This window comes from Lissotriton helveticus, chromosome 10 (genome assembly GCF_964261635.1).
Source record: "Lissotriton helveticus chromosome 10, aLisHel1.1, whole genome shotgun sequence".
Taxonomy (NCBI): domain Eukaryota; kingdom Metazoa; phylum Chordata; class Amphibia; order Caudata; family Salamandridae; genus Lissotriton; species Lissotriton helveticus.
Genome location: NC_136071.1, coordinates 361,076,052 through 361,097,423, shown reverse-complemented (window position 1 = coordinate 361,097,423; position 21,372 = coordinate 361,076,052). Strand labels below are relative to the sequence as shown.

The 21,372-nt window shown below is 48.1% G+C and overlaps 1 protein-coding gene across 2 annotated transcripts in view; it reads left to right on the top strand.

Moving 5' to 3' along the window:
- LOC144783971 (uncharacterized) overlaps window positions 1–21,372 on the top strand; it is a 254,563-nt gene that overhangs the window by 47,099 nt on the left and 186,092 nt on the right. For both annotated transcript variants that reach the window (XM_078662697.1, XM_078662696.1), the window contains exons 3-4: window positions 1,747–1,833; window positions 2,290–2,382. In XM_078662697.1, coding sequence (XP_078518823.1) covers window positions 1,747–1,833; window positions 2,290–2,382 — 180 coding nt within the window. The remainder of the gene's footprint in view (window positions 1–1,746; window positions 1,834–2,289; window positions 2,383–21,372) is intronic.

The following is a 21,372-nucleotide window of genomic DNA, read 5'->3' as shown; positions in this document are numbered from 1 at the left end:
GCCTTGCCCTGGTAAAGACTCTCTACCTCCATAACTTCTGCTCCATTGATTGATTGTGTCAGTTCATCTGTGCTGAGGTATGTTTATAAAGCTCTCCCTAATTGTTTTTGTCGTCAGTGACTTCTTAGAGTTTCAATAGTTAACATTAAAAAGGATTGGGACTAAGAGGCGTTAACTCATTAATTAGTATACTTAGGCCTTGATCTAAAGTTTGGCAGACTGGTTACTCCATCACAGAGGTGACGGATATCCCGTATGCCTTAGTCGATCTTATCCCCATGGCACTTATAAAACGTCCTCCAGAATATCCTTAATTTTTGTGACATAATAACAGCCCTTTAGACTGCATCATTAGTTCGAGCATTCGAGACCTCATGTACATACTTTAGTATATACTTATATGTGTATGTACTTTGTGGGCTCTGGAGATCAGCCCTAGGACTTGTCTGTTTCCGCTTAGGGACTTTTTTTCTGTTCAACTGCCTCTATTTAACTGTCTTGATACAAAACGACCAGTAGAGGTCAGTAAAATACCAGAATTGCATTCTGCTGAGGGACTTTATTTTTTATTTTTTATGGCAACTGCCTCTATTTAACTTTCTTGATAGAAAACAACCAGCAGAGGTCAGTAAAATACCAGAATCATTTAAGCATTCTCTAGATTCCAGTCCATAGAAATTGTCTTCGACGAGCACCCGTAGACAATAATATTTTTGTCAAATCTTGTATTTTCAGTGATATGACCACCAAAGGCCCTGATTTTATATTAAAAACATAGCATTGGACTATACCATTTCCCGATGAAAGGCAATATTTCTCTCCATGTGGTCCCATACCTGGCGTGTCACACAGTTTGGTGCTTACTTTCTCTCCATGTTAAAGAACAGTAGATGTTTCATTACCCAGAATAATGTGCTGCATTGAGAAATACATATGAGCTCCCAAAGGCGAGACCAATTGCATTGCAAATGCTTGTTTTTTCATCCTGGCTGCTTTCACAGCAGACAGTAATATCAAGAAAAATGGGTGAAGAGTCGGCGCCACTACCAGGGTGTCCTCTAGACCTAGAGTAATTGCTGTTCCTACATCTGTATCTGTAGTGAGTACCCTGGTGCTGTGACTGGCTCTGGGGGAATGAACTGCTCTTTCTAGAGGTCATAAACATCTTGTTTTGGAGACCATCTCTTGGTGGCAGAGAGGGGTTTTTTTTTTTTTACCAAAAACTGAATCTCATAGAAGTCATGAACCGCTGCCATTAGGATCCCTGAACTATTGGGTTACAGATGTAGTAAATGCTTGTTTAGGGGCAATGAATCATTAGTTTGAAGCCCTCTGCAGCTTGATTTAGAGGCCAGAAAATCCTTGTTTTGGGAACCATGAATTACCAGTTATTGGTCATGAAATCCACTGGTTTAGGGGTCAAGAATCTGTTGTTTTGAGTGCTGTTGAGCATCTCATTTGGGGACCTGTAACAATTAAATAGATTCTGTATAGATTTTTTACTTGGCGAGTTTCTTTTAGGGAAGTTGTTTGATCAATTACTAAATATAATCGGGAGTTGGTGGTGGGATGTGTGAAGACCCACAATTGATACAGGTGCAAACTGATATAGACCCATATTAAGAGGAATCTCTAATATACATTAATATTTCCGTGAAGGATGCAAGTACCAGTCATATTTATCTGAAAAATATCTATTTCTTTGCAGTCAACTAATCTTACAATGACTTTCTTTGTTATACTCAGGTTATCCAGGTGTGAAGCCTCCAGTTCTTCTGCACAATGAAGAAGAACAATTGTCCAATGATCTCCATCCTGGAGTAAGCAGCACATGTGAGTGAATGGGTTTCACTTTGCAGGCATCCCCTGATGCTTAGTGGAGAAAGAGATTGTGTTTTGATGTCACATTGTGTGAAAATAGATCCCTGGTCCCAGAAGCTATGTATAAGTGATGTGCAAGAAAATATTTGGACAAACCTTTCTGATATCCTTACATTGTAGACCGGTATTATAAGTGAAAGGTGTTTGGTGCCTTCCTTCCTTTTGACAATGATTTAGGCAGGAGAGGTATGATTATGCGCTTAGGCCCCAACAGTCGAATATTATTTCACTGCCTCTGTTAGATCAGGCTTTAGAAAATATTATTGTGGAACACAAAAGAACAATGTTCAGTCAACTTTTTTCACAGTTATCCAAACATGTGTTTTAATACATTAGATGGTATTGTTCAGTGTACAAATAGACATTTTCTGAAGAAAATGTGTTTTGGACCCTCTTTGTTACATCCAGGTTCTCCAGTCCTTCAAACTCCAGTTGACTTGCAAAATGAAGAAGATGAAGAGCCAGTCAGCAGTGTCGTTCCTGAAGCCAGCAACAGCACATGTGAGTGTTAATCGCAAAAAAACATGGCCCTCATTTGTTGAACGTAGGAAAGTAGGATCTGCTTTCATGGTTACCCCACTTTTTGCTTAGTGGCACCTTTTAACTAAGTTCCGGTTAGACAAAATCCACCTTCTGATTTCTGACCGCCCTGGTTGGACTAAGCCTCTTGATCTGGATTTGTGTAAATGTGATGGTTGTTCGATTATGGATACTGTTCACTTCCTGTTTTTCTGTGGTTACTTCATAGATATAAGAAAAAAGTTTATTATACCCCTATTAAAGGGGAAAGGGTTTAAGCAAGTAAAGCCAGCCTTACTGTACCTCCAATTACTGTCTAACTTATGGGAAATTTGCAATGTAGCCAGATTTTTAACCATAGCAGTGAGACTTAGCAAAAAGATTAATTGGACTTAGATGAATAACTATAAATGTTAATTTCTGCCTTTTGACTGAATTTTTAAAATGTTTACAATCTGCTTTAAAATAATGGAATGTTGTATATATCTCCCGTTTTAAAATTTGACACCATATTTCTGCACTTTCAAGTATCTTTTAAGCTGGATATTTCCTCCTTTTTAAATTGCACTTCTATGTTATTATGTCGTCTGGTGTCTTTTGGACCTTCTTGCTTGTTTTTGTACTTTTGTGGTTTTTGAAACGAACCGAATAAAGTATTTCTTGACTTGCTTAGTGGCACTGTGTTTTTGACCTAGACTTTTGGAATCCTTCTAATAAGGACCCCAGCAACTGTGCTTTCTCTCCTAAATTGACATGGTAAGTACTTTGGTACCTCCACACTTGGCTGCTGGTGTACCCTTGTAATCCTCTAGTATATGTTACTAAGGTTTTAAGGGCATAGGTACACCAGGGGTCTCCCATGGGCTGCAGCATGTATTGTGCCACCCATGGGAGTCCACTTAAACTGTGACTACAGGCCTGTCATTGTAGCCTGTGTTAGTTGGTGCTTGCAACTCTCACGACAGATAGAAGTTTCCTTATAAATCTGAGGTCACTGAACTTAAAACCTATAAATCACCCCGATGGCAGGCTCTAAAGTCCTGAGGGCAGGGTGCTTGGTTACAAATGGTGAGGGTGTCCCTGCATGAACACGACACCGCTACAAACCCCACAGTCGATTCTCTGGGCATTGTAAGTGCAGTCAGCCATTTTAAGACATATAGTGGACATCAGTCATTACGAGATGTCTAACTATATATTGACTGCACCAAACCTGGTCATGTTTGGTATCAAACATGTTGGAATCATACCCCAACACCGATTCCAGTGTTGTAAGTATGATCCCATGTAATGGGGGGGGGCCCTTGGTGGACCCCCTTGTATTCCTGGTAACAGGCTTTCAGGGTCTGCAACAAGCGAGTGCTGCTGCCGACCACAGATACGATTTTGCCCTTTTGCTGCTGAGCCAAGCTCGAGCAGGGGACAATAGAATAATAGGTTTCCTGTCACAGGGAGGTGTGACCACCTCCCTGACAGGACTTCGTGTATTCGGCTTGGGTGGGGGCGCTTGCCAACGCCACCAGACTGCTCTGAAGGGCACAGAGGGAGCCCTTCTTGTATACTCCAGTTTGAGCCAGGTTGAGAACCCCTGGTTCCTGCCTTGGCGTGAAACTGGACAAAGGACAGGGGGGTATCCGCCCCTCTGTCCAGCCCCTTCTCTGGGAGGTACTCCCAAATCGTTCCAACCCTTTCCCTAGGTTACTTAAGGGCTCCCCTGTGGGTTGGTCCTTAGATTCATCATGGGACAAGACTCAACCCTGAAACTTTATCGCTCTTCAATCGTATGGTTACTTGGACTTCGTTGGACTTTGACTGTAATCGAGGCGGCACCTAGGAATACTCCTACTGCTCCTGGTCTCACTGTTCTACAAGCCCTCTTCCATGTCTGTGTTTGTGCTTCACCCAGGTTCTTCAACAGACCTATTGGCATCAAGGACACCCAAAGAAATCTCCCTTGAATTTTTAAGGAGTCACTCCCCTGCTTCTGCAGGCACCACAATGAAGCTGACCGGTCTGTGCTGCTCCTGTCGCCTTACAGACTTCCAGAGTCTCAGCAACACAGGTGGTGGCACTGCAACTCCCTCAAAGCCTGCCCTGTCCTCTGCAATTTTGAGGCAAGTCTCCCTCTTAGGAACTGCTGGACCAAAAACCCTGTGCAGTACCCTGACTTGCTGTTGCCTAAGCTTGTTGGCTCTGCACTCCAGAGATCTTTGGGATACAAGAAGCTTCAGCCTCCAGCACCTCACTTCCTGAAGATCAGCGTCCACCCTGCAGTCCTTGCATCATGGGCCACCATATTTGGAGAGCTGGCTGAGGTCCTCTTGCAACTCCTGTACCTTCGGGCTGTGTGTCCTCTTGAGAGTCTTCCTTTGCTTCAGTGGGTTCTCCTGCTTGCTCGGGGCCTGCTCTGACTCTCCTGCTGTTTGTTAGCCCCCTGGACCTTGCTGGTCCCAACGTCATCATCTTTTCACTTTCTTAATCATTTGCGTCTACCAAGGCATCCGACCTGGGACTGCTTGTAAAATGCTCCTGGTCTTCCTCATCTTCTCCTGGTCCTCAAAGTTGCAGCGACAAGGTCAGATTCATCTCTTCAGAACCTCCCGACATGGGTGGGCATTGTGTTTCCGTGCCTACTGGTCACCTCTGAGTGGCATAGACTCTGTTCCTTCTGCTTCCAGATTCTTCACTTCCAGAATTCACTTTTGGATTCCACCTGACTCCTTCAGAGTCTTCTCAAGAGGCATCTTCTTCAAAGACTTCCATTGTTGTCTACGGCAGGTTCCGACGTCACTTCACCTCTATGCATCCAGCTTCTCCGTTACAGGTAACCTGGTTCCTGGGGGTGTAGTGTAGTTCCTATATTCCCTATAGACTTTGCGCATTGGAATAATATACACTATAGATTTGACATAGGACTGAGGTCATTATGTCTTTATTGAGTATATTAAACATAATTGTGTGTGCCAGCTAACTCAGAGGTAACTAGAAACTTTCTCGAGTAAACAAGAAGGGATTAGTCTCTGACAACCGTATAAATATGACAACTTTGTTTCCCCTAGAACCGGAACAATATCTTCAGAGTCGTGGAAACAATAGATAACTATTTCACTCAGTTAATCGTGCATGTTTCGTTTCTCCAGAGTTGCATAGAAATAGTGAGACAGGCGTTTCAATAAAAAGGGTTTATTGAACAGTCTTCTTTCTCATGCAAGAGATATGAACTGTACAATCGTTTGGACAGAATGCGAAGTATAATGCGTACAGTGTAAACCGTAATATAAAATAATACTGTAATAGCATTGTCTGTTGCTATGACATATATAAAAATGCATGTATCATCAAAAGAGACTAGCTACATGTGACTTTATGGGTTGGACTCTGACTTGTTTTGTCAGTTGGCACCTTGTCGGTGTGATCATGAAGCCCTCACCCACCACCCTGGTTGGTGGCATGCTTCATCATCGGGCCCACCCAGTGACACCTAATGTGTCTCTGGTGTGCTACAACGCCTGTTTACAGCGGAGCTGGTATTTTTCTGAGAGTGCAGTGTTGGGGGTTAGTGAAGTGAAAATTAAAACGGCTTGGCGGGGGTCCCAGTACCCGAGGGTAAATGAAATTTTAATAACTGGGCCACCGTCAGCGGTTAAAACAAGGCAGAAGGATGTTTGGTGGCTAGTTACGACCTCCTACATCCATTATGGGTCGACATGTTTCAGCCAGTGCCTTAGTATTAAATCTGGCTTTCCTCAGGACCTTTATAAAAACGTGCTGGTGAAAATTAAAAAAGTGGAGTGTTATACAGACTATGTGTTACACTTCGTAGGTGTTTTTCTAGATGTGAGAGGGGGATTCCCTTCTCATGCATATGCTGGAGTTTAGCAGCCGATGCTTCCTGGAGTGAATCGGCAAGGGATTGACCAGCTGTTCTGGTCAAAGCCTGCGGTGTTCCTGTGGCGCCGTCTTCACACTCGTTGTGACGTAGATGAACGGATGGAAGTAGCCATGCCTTTATTTGGGTAGCTTGCCTAAATAAGGACTGGATTTCTATGTCTATATGAGGGCAAGGCGAATTGTACCTATATAAGGGCATGAATCAGGATATCCATTCGGAATCTAAAATCAAACACAACACCCACTCAACTTTCTTATGTACGACATTACTGAATTCTAAACATGTTGAAACCTATCTAAAACATATCTATACACAAAGTGTGGAAACCCACCCGAAATACATAAAAATGCATTAAAAATGCGTGTACACGTAAAGGATGCATAGGTGCTGTTCACATTAAAGCAATGTTTCATTCTAAGCATATATTTTGACATTTGAATGCTAACTGAATGAATCATGAAAATATACATTGATGAAATGGCTCCTAAATACAAATGGAAAAAAGGCTGATACCATTTTATGTCAGGTTTACATAAAACTGTTTTTATGTGGACAAGAGTCATATATTGTCTCTAGAAGTATTCAAAGAATTCTTGTTCTCTATGAATAGTCTACTTAAAGCAGATTACTTGTGCCAAAAACGAAAAAATACCAATTTAAAATAGGAACAGAAAAATTCTAAAGTTAGTCTCTTGTTTTGAAAAATGAAGGTCAAATTCAAAGTCTCTCAGGACACTGTGTGCTGAACTCAAATGTCAGTGCTAGTGCTTGGAGAAAACATAAAATCTTCTAATTCCTTAAAACAAATTGTCTATCATTGTAGGTGACAGTTGGATTACCTCGTCCAGAAGATTAACCGCACATAGATGTGAAGCATTGCATTGGTCGCATTAGCAATGTTCGAATCGGATGTTACCTGCGTACCTGTAGTTTCCTCTCGTACCTCAACATCAGCATTTTGCGTCTGTCAGATCTCAATGAATGCCGTCATCAGAATTGGTAGCCGCTGGGGACAACACTGTACATGTGCTGTTACCGGGTCCAGCAAAGTATCGACATCCGTTGGCATGTCTGATGGGAGTGTCAGACAGGTGTCTAGCACGCATTCTTCTCCGCATAGCAGGCTGCGTAGAACAGGTAAGACGCAATCTTGCCAGATTGGTCTGAATGACAGAAACAATGTGGTATTTAATTCTCGTAGACGAGTTATTCCTAAAATGTGGATGATGCGCTCAAGACACTTCATCTCCAATAGACCTCTCTCTATAGTTCGTGGAGTGGCGCTGGTGACTTGGCATGCCATATCGTAGCTTTAGGAGCAAAAATAGTATCCCTGCAATGATTCCCAAAAGGAGGGGCAGTCCGCCAAACACTGAGTGCACGAACTTTGGAAATATTCCGAGGACTGCTTGAAAAGGTGCTAACAATCCGGAACATACGTTCTTAAATAGATGTACAATACCGCTCGTATCAGACATGTTTAAGATACGACTTAACATTTTCGAGAAATGTATAGGGCAGGTTGTAGTTAAGAGGGCATGTATCTCGACAGAAGTCCTTGCGACTTGTAGATGATACGTTTCTTTGGCCGAGGTCAGTGGCACATTTTTTGTAAAAGCATGGCTTTCATTCTGCTTAGAGTATCAATTCGCATAGAAGAGATGTTCAGTGAAGGCCAAAGTGGTGACTCCCTGGCTGTCTTGGTTTTAGGAAACAATACTTGCATACAGCAAGTGACCCTGGCTGACACAGTTACTAGATATGGTATACCTGGCAACATGCCACAGCAGCTGTGATCGTTCAACATGAGGTAACTCCCATTTGAAAGTTGTCCAAATATTGGATCAATCACTGCAGCCGGTGATCCTTGCAGGTGGCAGGATACTATATTTTTAGAGGAACCATCGCAGGCCCGTGTAAATGTATACCCTGACAAAGGAGAGAACCGCTTAGCGCGTTTTCACAGTTTGTACCGCTAAGAAACACTTCACGCCCCCCCACTCCAACATCTGTGTGTGTATGGTAATTCCCAGGATGTCTTGATGTATTCTTTACCCAACCTTTCATATGTGCCTCCTGGTATGTGTTTTAGGCAATACTGAAAATGGAAAATTGTAACAGGCAGAGGGATTGTTTCATGTATAATCCATTCAGTAGCTTGTTTCTCTGCTACCGTAAATAGCAATCTTTCCAGTTTTTCATTGCTTCGCACTTTATAGTCTGTTTCCCTCTGTGCCAGTTTGATCTGTTTATCAGTGAGATTGAATTCTGAAAACAGTGACGTGGTATTGAGTAAACGCCAATGCACATAGCCTGAACGAAGGTTTTGCAACGTCCAGCCTAATAGCATGATAGAACGTAGTAGCGACTGACCATGTTGCAACATGACCAAGTTCTGTTCCATGATGTCTGTGGCAGAAGACACTATGCTGTCCAATGAATATATCCTGGATGACAGGGTCGTTAACCCATTGTCAACTACAGAGAGAGTTTTCTCTAAATTAATATGATCAATTTCTCGTATTCTTTCTGCAGTCTCTGCTTACGTAATCTTCCATGCTTCATTATAAGCAGCATCGATACCGGCATATATAAAATGGTTTTGACGCGGTTTTCTTGGTCCTAGCAAGAATTCAATAAGAGAAGCAGCATCTTTAAGTAAAGATAAGTGTTGCTTACATCCTTAAGTGTAAATCTTTGAAGCCAATCAAGGCAGAGCTACCCTACACTGTATGTTGTTACTATTCCAGGATGCTGTCTCTGAGCATATCTTGGGTCTGGCCTATTGAATGTGAAACCCTGCGTTTTGTTCAGGAATCTATCTTGACAGTTGTTTGTGTCTGTGGGCCAGATCAACCATTTTTTCCAATCTGGATCTGTTCTGTTATGATGCAAAATAGTTTGTATGTCGACCTACCCCTCTGAAGTGTTATTGCTATCAGGTGTAGGTGCAGGTATGGACGGATTGTTCATGTCTTTGATCTTGGCTAACCCAAGGCAAGTCGTCTGTTGGACAGTGTCATTCAAAAACATGATTTGCTCAGGGATGATACAGGCTCTAAGGAAAGCTTCTACCCCCTGCACTTGCCAATCTTTTGTTCCCCAGCCAGTTTTTGTCTCAATGTTGTCTTTCCAAAAGTCGAAACCCTGACAAGACAGTTGGGCAAAGAAGGCTGCAGAATAAATCTCTTTTGTATTGGTCAACATACTGTTCATTCCTGTTCTGTTCACATTTTTAACGTAAAAGGATTCAGCATATGATACATTGAACCCTGAAAAGTATGGAAATTTCATAGCAAAAGTTCTTGAGCTACCCTTTGGTGGTGTAGGACAATGTTCCCATTGGTTATACATTAATACATTTCTATGATTTGCAGATCTGTGCAAGAAATGATGATCATAATGATTATAACAATACATTTGTTCATAGTCTGATGAACCTTCTAAATATTCATAATTAGTAAATACTGCAGACATTTCTAGATCAGACATCATGTTATTAACCGTCTCAAAATCCTAATCATCAGAAAATCTACTAGATGAAACAAAGTCACTTAATGAAATCTTGAACTGGTGTTGAATCCTCAACAGCTCAGACGGGCCCAAAATGTCATATTCTGTTTTGTCCCAAGCTATACCACCAGGTATAGGAACGGCTGTGATGTTCACTGCTGACAAGTCTTTGTTCACGATGCAATGATTTGTGTGGGTTGATTAGTAAGTTGATGTTCTTACTTGTTGTGTCCATTTTGACATATATTCCATATATCAGCAAACCCAGAGTTATTACCAGAGTCAACCAAAGTAGGAGAAACCATATTCCCAACACAATCCAAAGTTCAATCCATGGTGAAATCAGATAAGTCTTTTCCAGGTGATGAAAAAGGTAATTTGCTTGTTCTTTGAAAGTTTTTTTTTCTGGCGTCGTTTTAGGTTCGCTGAGATTCTTAGAAAATGCATCTAAGTTAATATAATAGCCAGAGGCAGTTCTGTCAATTGTTGGGATTGCACCAGGATTCATTGAAATCGCTGGAACCACTTGATCACTTGTTACTTCGTTGTAGACAGGTGTTTCTTGACGAACTGTTATTTGGGTTTCAAGAGGTACAAGCTCCATAGCTTTGTTACATAGTCCTTCTTTTCGCACTGCAGATTCCTCAAAGGTGATGAGTCTCTCAGTTTGAACCTCTTGGATAGTAGCTAGAGCAGTGCGTCTGCTACTTGGTCGGAGTCCACTTGGCTTACTGCTTAGTATCGGCCACATAATGTGGTTTGATCAGGTCGATAGACACAAACCTGTTCTCCTTTTTACCAGCAAGGGGCAGCAGTAAAACTGTTCTTGATCCGTGGATTGCTAGGACAGGTGCTGGTTGTCTGTAAGAAGGCCCAAATTCCTTCTTGTCCATGATCTTTTCTCTGAATAGATCACCAAGCTTTGGGATCCAGACAGGCCTTGCTGGGACGGTCGGTTTTTCCCCAGTGGTGGTTGGCTTCAGGAACACGTTGCTTTGTTTAGTTCTTAGTTCATTTAAGTCCTGTAAAACAGCCAAATGATCTTTGATATCAAATGTTTTTTGTTCCACCACTGATGTCTGACAATCAAGGTCCGAGACCAACATTCTTGTCCCAAAAAGGACCTCATATGGAGTGATACCCCCTAGAGAACTTCTCTTGGCAAGTTATTAAGACTACGTTGGACACTTATTAGATGTTCCACCGACCCGTCACTAAAACCTAATACCATAGCTCTTATAGATTGCTTTATGTCCCGGTTTTTTCTCTCCACTACCGAATTTCCCTCAGGATGGAATGGACTAGAATACCGCAATGCAACGCCCAAATTGGCCATCGCCTCCTTGTAAGCTCGAGATCTAAACAAAGGACCCTGGTCAGAATGTAGCGTGCCGATTGCGTATGTGCGATAAAGACACGCAAATCTTTTATAACAGTTTGAGCGTCAGCCGAGTGCTGAGGCCACATCCAAATGAACCTTGAACACGAATCCACTGTGACCAGTATATATTTATAGTTACCATCCCTTTGTAAGGTCCCGCAGTGGTCCAGGTAAACACATGCTTATGGTTTATCTGAAATTAACAGGGGCATCTGCGCAGGACGTTTCACAGTAGAGACTTTCATCTTCTGGCATATTTCACATTCCAAAACATAGTTTCAGGTTTGTTTCCTCATGCGTGGCCACCATCTCTGTTTTAATAATGATACTGTGGCGGAAACGCCTGCATGTGCAGAGGCGAGCCCTTCATGTGCTGCTAGGATTAGTCCTAATCTATGTTCCATGTTTGGAATTACCCTATCCACCACTCCAGGGATTCGGGCAAACGGAACATTGTTCGCATCAGTTATATATGAGTATTTGAGTGAAACCCTTTAGGTGATGTTTTACCACTGTCTTTGCTTGAAGCATTGACAGCCAGCCTTATTTCGCTGTCTATTTTTGTTTTTGAACGAGTGATTGCAGCTACGAAAGCCGTTGCACAGCTGCCTTCGCCGCTTCATCAGCCAAAGAATTCTCTTCAACGTGAACGTCATAACGTTGATGACTGAGCGTGTGTATCACGTGAGTGTTTTGTGGTCCTTCTCGTAACTTAACTACTTGTTCCCAAAGCGTTTTATGCTTGATTGTGCCACCTTTTGCATCTTTGAAACCGTTTAGAAGCCTGTTTTGCAAGTATTCATTGTAAGATTGGACACAGTAGAAGGAATCGCACACTATGAGTGTGAGGAATTCGCGATCCGTATTTTCAAGTGCCATTATGAATGCTTGTAGTCAGCTCTCTGAGCTGTACAATCTCCTAAGGATTGAGTTTTAGTGACCATTGGTCTAAATTTGCCATTGTGCCAACGGCCTTTAACGATCGCGCACGCCGCACTATATGCTTGTTTACCCCTCGTAGCGGGTTGAGCTGATCCGTCAGTATAAATTATACATTCATACTGGTCAAGAGGCAGAATTTCAATAGGCAGAGGACATTCTTGTTCGTATTGTAGAAATGCTTGTGTTTTCAAATAAGGATCAAAAACGTATTCAACATCTGTTGCAGTAAGAGAATTAACCCATTGTATCCATCTCGGATGTAAAGCTTTAGCATTTGGAATGCTCGCTTTTGTCACTGCCTCTAAAGCCAGGTACAGGAGTTACGACCATAATGCGTTTCCCCTGTGCCAGGGCACTTTCTTTTGCTACAGCGGTTTGAACAGCTGTCAGATTTTTTTCTGTTGAAGTGAATTTCATTTCTGCTTGTGAATACAAATGTGATTTGTATGCGATTGGTACTTTTTCACCTTCGTTAAAAGTTAAGTAGGTGGGGGCGTGTCCAAGATGGCGACGGAGTGAGACGTGTTTTCTGTCCCTCCGCCGCCGTGATCTGCTCAGCCTTGCCCTGCGCCTTCCCTGGACCCTGCCAACGGCTCTACTCCTAGCGCGTTGCTCCCGGAGTCACTGGGGTGCTCTGTTCGCGACCGCGACTGCGAGGGTGGCAGACTGGTCCCGCATCCACGTTGGGGCCTGTGCCGTGGCGGACGTGTGAAGCCGGGGACTTGCGTGCGGCAGTACGAAGGAGGGGCCGCCAGACTGCGCAGCTGTGGAGCCACTCACCCGGACGGAAGCCGCTTGTGCTCTCAGCGGTCGGAGGTCCAGCCTCACTGGGGGTGAGTCACTGAGCTGTCCGGAGAGGCCCCTGGAGCGACGTCACACTGTGCCGTGGGACGCGACGGGCCTCCCAGATCATGCGAGCCCGGGGATCTGCGGCCTGGCTCTCGGACGCGGTTCCCGACCTCTTGCGGAGCGGCTGCTCGAGACCGGGGGAGTAACGGGGGCGGCGCCCACCCCCGGACCGGCACTGAAGAACACTGGGCTTTGCTGGGGGCTTTCTAGTCCTAGGACCGCCGGCGGCCCATAGCTGTGTCGGGCCCCGGTGGCGGCCTGCTAGCGGTGGACCACGAGCTCCCTGCCTGCTGCCCCGAAGCGTGGTCCAGCTGGGCCAAGGGACGAGACCGGCCTCCCGGATTGCACGAGCCACGAGATCTGCGGCCCGGTGCCGAGACGCGCTGCCGGCCTCCTGAGGTGCGGCCGATCGCGGCCCGAAGAGAGACGGGAGCGGCGCCCCCCCCTGGCCGGTGCTGAGGAGCGAGGAGCTCCACTGGAGGCTCCCATCGCCGGGTATTGCAGGAGGCCCATGCCTGGGACAGCCCCCGGTGGCGGCCTATTTGCGGTGGGTCCCAGGCTGTCTGACTACTGCTTGGGGTAGTGTTGATCCTCTCCCGCTGCAGGAGGTGCGAGTCACGCGGATCCACGCTTGGTGTGGCCTGAGCTGCCGAAGAAGAGCAGAGAGGGGTCGCCTGGCCCTGGTGGCGACAAGAAGGGGAGCGCCGTGGGCCCTCTGGGGGGCAATCGAGAACTGCTCCGAGGCCTCGGGGTTGCAGTGAACCCTCTGGCGCGACTGGAAGGGGATCGCCATCGTCGGAAAGGGCTCACCAGTAGGCACCAGCGACTGGTCAGATCGCGATGGCTCAAAGAAATCGCAAGGACAAGCCCGGCAAAGAGGGGCCTCTGAAGGGATCGCAGGCGACGACACCCCCAAGCACTAGCTCCAGCTCGTCTCCCCGACTGCGCGATGATGAAGCTCCGGCCACCAAAGCCTTCATAATTTAATTTAATTTAAAAAATTTAATTTAATTTAATTTAAAAATACTTCTAGAGCGCAGCGTACACCTTGCGGTTTCTTGGCGCTGGGGGGATCGGCAGCTGAGGGGGAAAGACCAGGGAGCGGTGAAGGGAATTTTGAGGGAGATTAAGTGAGGAAAGCCTGGCTGAAGAGGAACGTTTTCAGATCTCTGCGAAAGGGGAGATACTGAGTGGCAGAGCGGAGGTGGTCAGGGAGTGAGTTCCAAAAGGTTGGAGCCAGGGTAGAGAAATTGGCCCCGCCCCACTTTTTGCGAGTGAAGCGAGGGATATGGAGGAGGGACTTGGAGGAAGACCGGAGTTCTCTTACGGGTACATAAGACTTGATTAGTGAGGAGATGAAGGCGGGGGCAGTGCCCTGGCGGGCCTGGAAGACCATACAACCGATCTTAAATAGGGCCCGTTCCTTTATAGGGAGCCAGTGAAGCTCCCTGAGAAGAGGGGTGGAGTGGTGATACCGAGGAAGACCGTACACCAGCCGGGCTGCTTGGTTCTGAACGGTCTGGAGTCTACGCAGACTGTATGCGGGGATACCGTGGTAGAGAGCGTTTGCGTAGTCCAGTTTCGATATCACAAGTGCGGCCATAATGATCTTAAGTGCCTGGGGGGAAAAGAAGCGGGAGACAGTGCGGATAGTGCGGAGAGAGAGGAAGCAGGAGGACACCACAGAGCTGATTTGTGAATGGAGGGTGAGTTGGCTGTTTATTTTGAAACCAAGTGTTTTGACCGTGATGGAGGGGGTCGGTGCAGTGCCAAGGGAGGGGGGCCAGAAGAGAGAGTTCCAGGGACTGGACGAACCACCAGTGAGAACCAGCTCGGTTTTATCCGGGTTCAGCTTAAGGTGGTTGTGGTTCATCCAGTCCCTGATGAATGTCATAGTTGACTGGAAATTAGAGACCGAGAGAGGGGAAGGGGACAGATCAAAGATGAGCTGGAGGTCATCCGCGTAATTATAGACGGTGACCTCCAGCTGCTGTAGTGCAAAGATGAGAGGAAAGATATAAAGGTTGAAAAGTAAGGGGGAGAGAGAGGATCCCTGGGGGACACCACAGGTGACAGGGAGGGGAGTGGCCGTGAAGTCGCCTAGCCGGACCGCCTGAGTGCGTTCCCTCAGAAAGGAGGAGAGCCAGATCAGGGCTGATCCCCCGATGCCGGCCGCCTTGACACGGGTAAGTAAGATGGTGTGGTCCACCGTGTCAAAGGCGGCGGATAGATCAAGGAGGACCAGTGCCTGGTGTTTGTTTCCATCCATACCCTTTCTGAGTTTGTCCAAGACTGAGACCACGACTGACTCGGTCGAATGCCTGGGACGGAACCCGGCTTGGCGGGATGCCAGTCCCCAATTTGCCTCAACATGGGCGCTGAGCTTCATGCTGGAACTCTTCTCGGCCATTAAGGAGGACATCTCGGCGCTGCGAACTCAGCTCGCCTCGGACCTTAGAGAGGTGAGAAGGGATGTCGATAGCATTGGCGAGAGGGTCGCGACGCTGGAAGAGCACGATCTGGGCACGGCGGAGGACGTGCATCAGCTCCAACAGGATGTGATCAGGCTGACAGAGCAAAATTTGGATCTGCAGGCCCATGCTGAGGACCTGGAGAACCGTTCTCGCCGAAATAACATCCGCATCCGCGCGGTGCCCTGGGAAGGTGAGGCGGGGGACTTGTGTGGATATGTGGAGGCACTTTGTTTGCAGATCCTGGGTGAAGAAGACCTGCAAGAGATTAGAATGGACAGGGTGCATAGAGTTGGGCTACCGAGAGGCGCGGGGGCTCCACCCCCGGACATTTTGGTCTGCATTCATGACTTTCAGCTTAAAGAACGTATACTTCGGAAGGCGAGAGGGATTGCTGACTTGCAGTTCAGAGGGCATCGTCCCCAACTTTTCCAGGATTTGGCTGCTTCCACGCTACAGAAGAGGCGCACCTTTAAACCTGTGACATCCTACCTAAGGGAACAAGGTGTGGCGTACTCCTGGGGCCATCCCTTTCGCCTGATCTTCCGCTGGCGGAACAGACTAGTCCGGGTTCGATCGCTGCAGGCGGCCAGGGAGTTACTGGGCCTGGACAACGCTGCCCCCTCCCCAGGGGCGGATCGATCACCGGCGCGGCGGCGGCGCCGTCCGTCTTCCTGGCAGAGAGTGGGGCGCCCGACGATGCACAGTAGGCCAGATCCCTCGGCCAGCCAACAGGAGAGAGACGGCGCAGTGGCCTCGGTGGTGAATGCAACGGAGTCGCTGTCACAGAGCAGCTCAGGAGCGGCATGAACCTGCAGGGAAGGCTGATAGGCGACTGAGGGACCACCCCCCTCCGCTCAGGTACCGTGGGTAAATATGTACTTTTGGAGAAGACACCCCGGTCCAGTAACTGAATGGGACATTGACTGGTGTCCCACCCGCAGCCCGCGGTGGGCTGCTGAAGCCGCCCTTATGGTGGCCTTTTGCTTCTTCTTTTTTTTTCCCTTTTCTGTTGCCCCCTCGGGCCGTTGCAGTTACCGGTGGAGGAGGCACTCCTGTTGAGGCTCTCCAGACCTGGAGGTGGGGAGGGGGGTGGGTGTTTGGGGGGAAGTTTGAGGGGGGGAGGGGAGGTGGTGGTGGTAGCGAGAATGTTTGTCGCGGTTTGTTTCTGCCCCCGCAGTCTCCGGATGTGGGGGATCGGAGGGAGGGGGTTGGGTGGGGTGTGTGTTTGTTGAGGTTCCAGTGGTGCTGGATGGAGTGGTGTGTGTAGGGAGAAGGGACGCTGAGCTGAGTGGGAGTACTTATCCGTCATGCCGGTCACATGGAATGTGAAGGGGCTGAATTCCCCTCAAAAGAGGCAGAAGGTGTGGAAATATATTTTGGATCATGATTTGGATGTGGTGGGCCTCCAGGAAACGCATCTGGCGAGGAAGGACGAGTCCCGCCTCAAGCACAGGCAGTATCCGCTGATATATAGATCCTCTGCCCACACTAAGCACAGAGGGGTGGCTCTTATGTTCCGTTCCGCAGTGCGATTTCAACCGCTGGGAGTTAGGAACGATAAAGAGGGTAGATGGATCTTGGTCAAGGGGGTACTTCTTGGTAGATTGTGTACCTTTCTAGTCCTCTACGCTCCCAATGTAGGTCAAAATAAGTTTCTCCAAGACCTGCTGACTACGGTGGAGGACTTTGTTGAGGGGGCGTTTTTTGTACTGGGGGATTTTAACCTGGTGTGGGACCGTGAGCTGGACTGCTCTCGTCCCCAGAGGGCGGAGGCAAGAGTCTGTTCGGCTGAGACACGTGGGCGGTTTGTGGACTGTGGGTTGGTTGACGGATGGCGGGCCCTTCATCCCCTCGCCCGGGACTACACTTACTACTCGCATGTCCATCAGTCTTATTCCCGCCTGGACTATGGGTTTCTGAGCCAGTCCCTACGAGGAGCCCTGAGCGATGCTAAGATCTTCCCCCTTTCGGTCTCCGATCATAGCCTGCTGACCCTCTGTTTTCGTTGGGCTCCGGATGGCACGGGAACACGCAAGTGGTATTTCCCAGCCTCCTTGGTCAGAGACGACCCCTCCTGTAGAGCCCTGCGGGCAGCGATCCGGGAATTTTTTGGCCTTAACCCTGTCCAGGACACGTCAATTTTTGTCACTTGGGATGCCTTTAAGGCGTCGATCAGGGGCAGTTGCTTGGCTCTCAACGCGGCTATTAATAGGCAGCGACGGGTGGAGATAGAGGGTTTGGAGGACTAACTGGCTAGGTTGGAAGTGACACATAAACAGAATCCCACCAGGCAGACGCTCCGCTCGCTGACGGCGGTTCGGGGTAAACTCAGGTCCCATTATAATAATAGAGTGGAGTTCACTCTCCTGAAATTGCGCCGTCTCTCCTACTCGTAGGGTAACAAGATTGGGAGGCACCTAGCGCGCCAGTTGAGGGACAAACGGGAGAAGGAGTATATAGGCGGTATCCAGGACCCCAGGGGTGCCCTGCACCATGGTGATGAGGAAAAGGCGGAACTTTTTGGTGAGTTCTATGCTGCGCTCTATTCGGGCGATTCCCTAGACCCTGCGGCCCAGCGTGACTATCTTAGTGCTCTTCCACTCCCTCACGTCTCTCCCGAATGGAACGACTTGCTGGAGGCCCCCTTCACCAGGGAGGAGGTTCTAACGGCGATCAAAGCCCTGAAACCCAATAAGGCACCCGGGGCAGACGGCTATACGGCACTCTTTTATCGGACCTTTGCAGCAGAAGTATGTGACCATTTGGTGCTCCTTTTCAATGCCGTGGCGGACTCGGGCATGACCACGGGCTCCATGGCTGAGGCAGTTGTATCGGTTATCCCCAAGCCGGGGAAGGACCCTACCAAGTGTGCCTCCTATAGGCCTATAGCCCTGCTGAATATAGACGCCAAATTATACTCGTCCATACTGGCAGCCAGGTTACAGGATCTCATGCCCACTCTCATCCACCACGACCAATCCGGATTCATTAAGGGGCGCCAGACCCACGATAACACTCGCCGTGTGGTCCACCTTATTGAAAAGGCTAACCGCTTCCACATCCCTGCGGTATTGGTGGGGTTGGATGCGGAAAAGGCCTTTGATCGGGTGGACTGGGGATTCCTTTTCCGGACCCTGACGGCTTTTGGCTTTTCGTCCAAGTTTGTGACCATGATACGTGCGAACTATAGCTGCCCCCGCTCCAGAGTCTCGGTCAACGGTCACCTGTCGGCCTTCTTCCCCCACTCTCGTGGCACGAGGCAGGGGTGCCCGCTTTCGCCCCTGCTCTTTGCTCTGAGTATAGAGCCACTGGCAATGGCGGTACGGGAACACCCTGCCATCCGGGGACTGCCTTTCACGGGCGAACAACACAAAATCTCGTTGTTTGCAGACGACGTCCTGCTGTCTTTATCAGATCCGGCAAGCTCCCTACCCCAGGTCCAAGCTGAACTAGAGCGCTTTGAGGAGGTGGCGGGCTTCAAGGTCAACTACGACAAGTCCTTTATTTTGAACCTTACGCTCTCCCTGGCGGAGGTGGACCGCCTTCGCCCGCTGTCCCCCCTGCCATGGACCCTTTCTTCCCTTCTGTACCTGGGGATCCACCTCACTCCAACGGTGGGGAAACTGTATGCCGCCAACTTTCCCCCCCTGCTGGCGCGTATCCGCTCTGATCTGAGGCGTTGGCTACCTCTTTATATCTCGTGGCTGGGGCGGATACACGCGATTAAAATGACACTTCTCCCCAAGCTGCTATATTTATTCCAGGCGCTCCCCATTGTGGTCGACACTGACTTCTTTCGCAGTATAAAAACCCTCATGCTCTGCTTTATTTGGAGGGGAGGAAGGGCTCGCTTTTCCTTTGCCACACTTAGACGCCCGCGAGAGGAAGGGGGGTCGGCCTTCCTGATATACTTCTCTACTATAAGGCGGCGCAGCTCCGAGTTTTGGTGGAGTGGTCTCAACCCATGTCAGAAAAGCACTGGCTCCATATGGACAGGAGTGTGGCGGGGAGGTCAATATGGGATCTGGTGTGGAAGCCCAAGAGGGACAGGCCCAACAATGCGTACATCAGCACTCCCACGGGTACCACCTTGAAGGTGTGGGATTCACTCCCCGTTTACGCCCATCCACTTCAATCCTGCCTTCCCACCTGCCCAATTTGAGGGACCCTTTGACGTCTGGAGGAAGGGGGGATGTTTTGCCCTCACCCACCTGTTTCATGGAGTAGCCCTGCTAACATTTGACAACTGCAGACGGGACTATGAGGTCCTGCCGACGGAACGATACCATCATGCCCAGCTTCTCCACTGGGTGCTTTCCCCTGCTGTACGCGACGCCGCTACTAGAGCCCTCACCCCCTTTGAGACCTTTATTGCTCGGGCCTCTAGCATGCGGGGAACTATCTCCTTTCTTTACCGTCACCTCCTGTCCACGGCGATGTCCCGCAGGCCGCGATACATGGGATCGTGGGAAGGTTTGTTGGACCGCGAGATTTCCGAGGTAGAGTGGTCACAGTTGTGGAGAGACTTAGCAAAACACAATCACTCTATTAAACTCCGAGAGGCCCATCTCAAAACGATGATGGACTGGTACCTCACCCCGGCCAAACTTCACCGTATATATCCGGGCACTTCCAAAAGATGTTGGCGGGGCTGTGGCCTGTTAGGTGACTTCCGCCACGTTTGGTGGGACTGCCCCGCTATCCGCCCCTATTGGGAGGTAATCCTCTCTCATATTAAAGAGATCCTGTGATACCCAGTGGCAGACTCAATGGCACATGTGTTACTAGGGCTCCGAGATCCACTGCTGGAACATCAGACCCGGGCGGATAAGAAGATCTTATGGTTGTGCTTTGGGGCGGCCAAGACTACCCTGGCAGCGGCTTGGAAGAAGAGGGAGGCCCCAGCGATCTCGTTATGGTATGCTAGGCTGTGGCGACTGTTAAGCATGGAGCGCATGGGTGAGGTCTTCCTAGGGGATTTTAAAAACGTCACCTTCTGCTGGGGTCCACTGGTCCGCTTCCTCTCTAAGGGGCTTCCATCTGCGGTCTACCCGCCTACATTGCGGGCCCTACATCTCTTCCAGGTCTGAATGCTAGTCGTGTGATTGTGTGTGCATGAGGGACGCTACCACCACCGGGAGGGGGGGTGGGGGTTGGGGGGTGGGGGGTTCTTGGTTTCTTTAGTTGAATCTCTGGGACATTGTTCCTCGATTGTGGCGGGAGACAAACAACGCTGCTACGGAGGGGCTGCTGCTGATTGCGATCGTCCATGATAACGAGGCCTACCCGGTCTGTGTCGCTAACACCTGTAGGCACACTGGACCTGAGTGCGCGATCTGTGACTGTTATCATACGAGCCCCGGCCTCTGGATGAGGGTCTTCACCTTTAATCTTAAATCTCTCCCGCCTGCCATGATTGCCCCCTGTGAGGGAAGTTGTGCGAGATTGTCGCGAGTGTTTTACTTTCTGTTGCCTATTAATAAAATACATCTTTGACAAAAGTTAAGTAGGTGAATCCGCATTGACCCGGAATGATTCAGATCACTAAGTTACGTACATTTACGCGTGTTTGTAAATGTTTAGTTGCTAACATGTCTGTTTGCAATGAAAGCAACATTTCTGTGTGTTTTTGTGTCCAATTTACTGTTTTAAAAACAGGTTTGATTAATTTGTAGAGAGATTTAACCCTTTCTGCGTAATTTAGAATGTAAGTTCTTCCGAAATTCAGGAATCCTAGAATTGACTAAGTTTTTCCGCGTTTTTGGAGGTTGGAGCAGCGCACACTTTTCAAAAAAGTTGGTTGCCATGCTTTTTTTTTACCTTCACTTGATAACTCATATCCTCGGAAAAGGACGTTGAGGTGGGCAATTCTTGATTTCTTAAAACTGAATTTGTACCCTTCCGAGGCGAAGCCCAATATA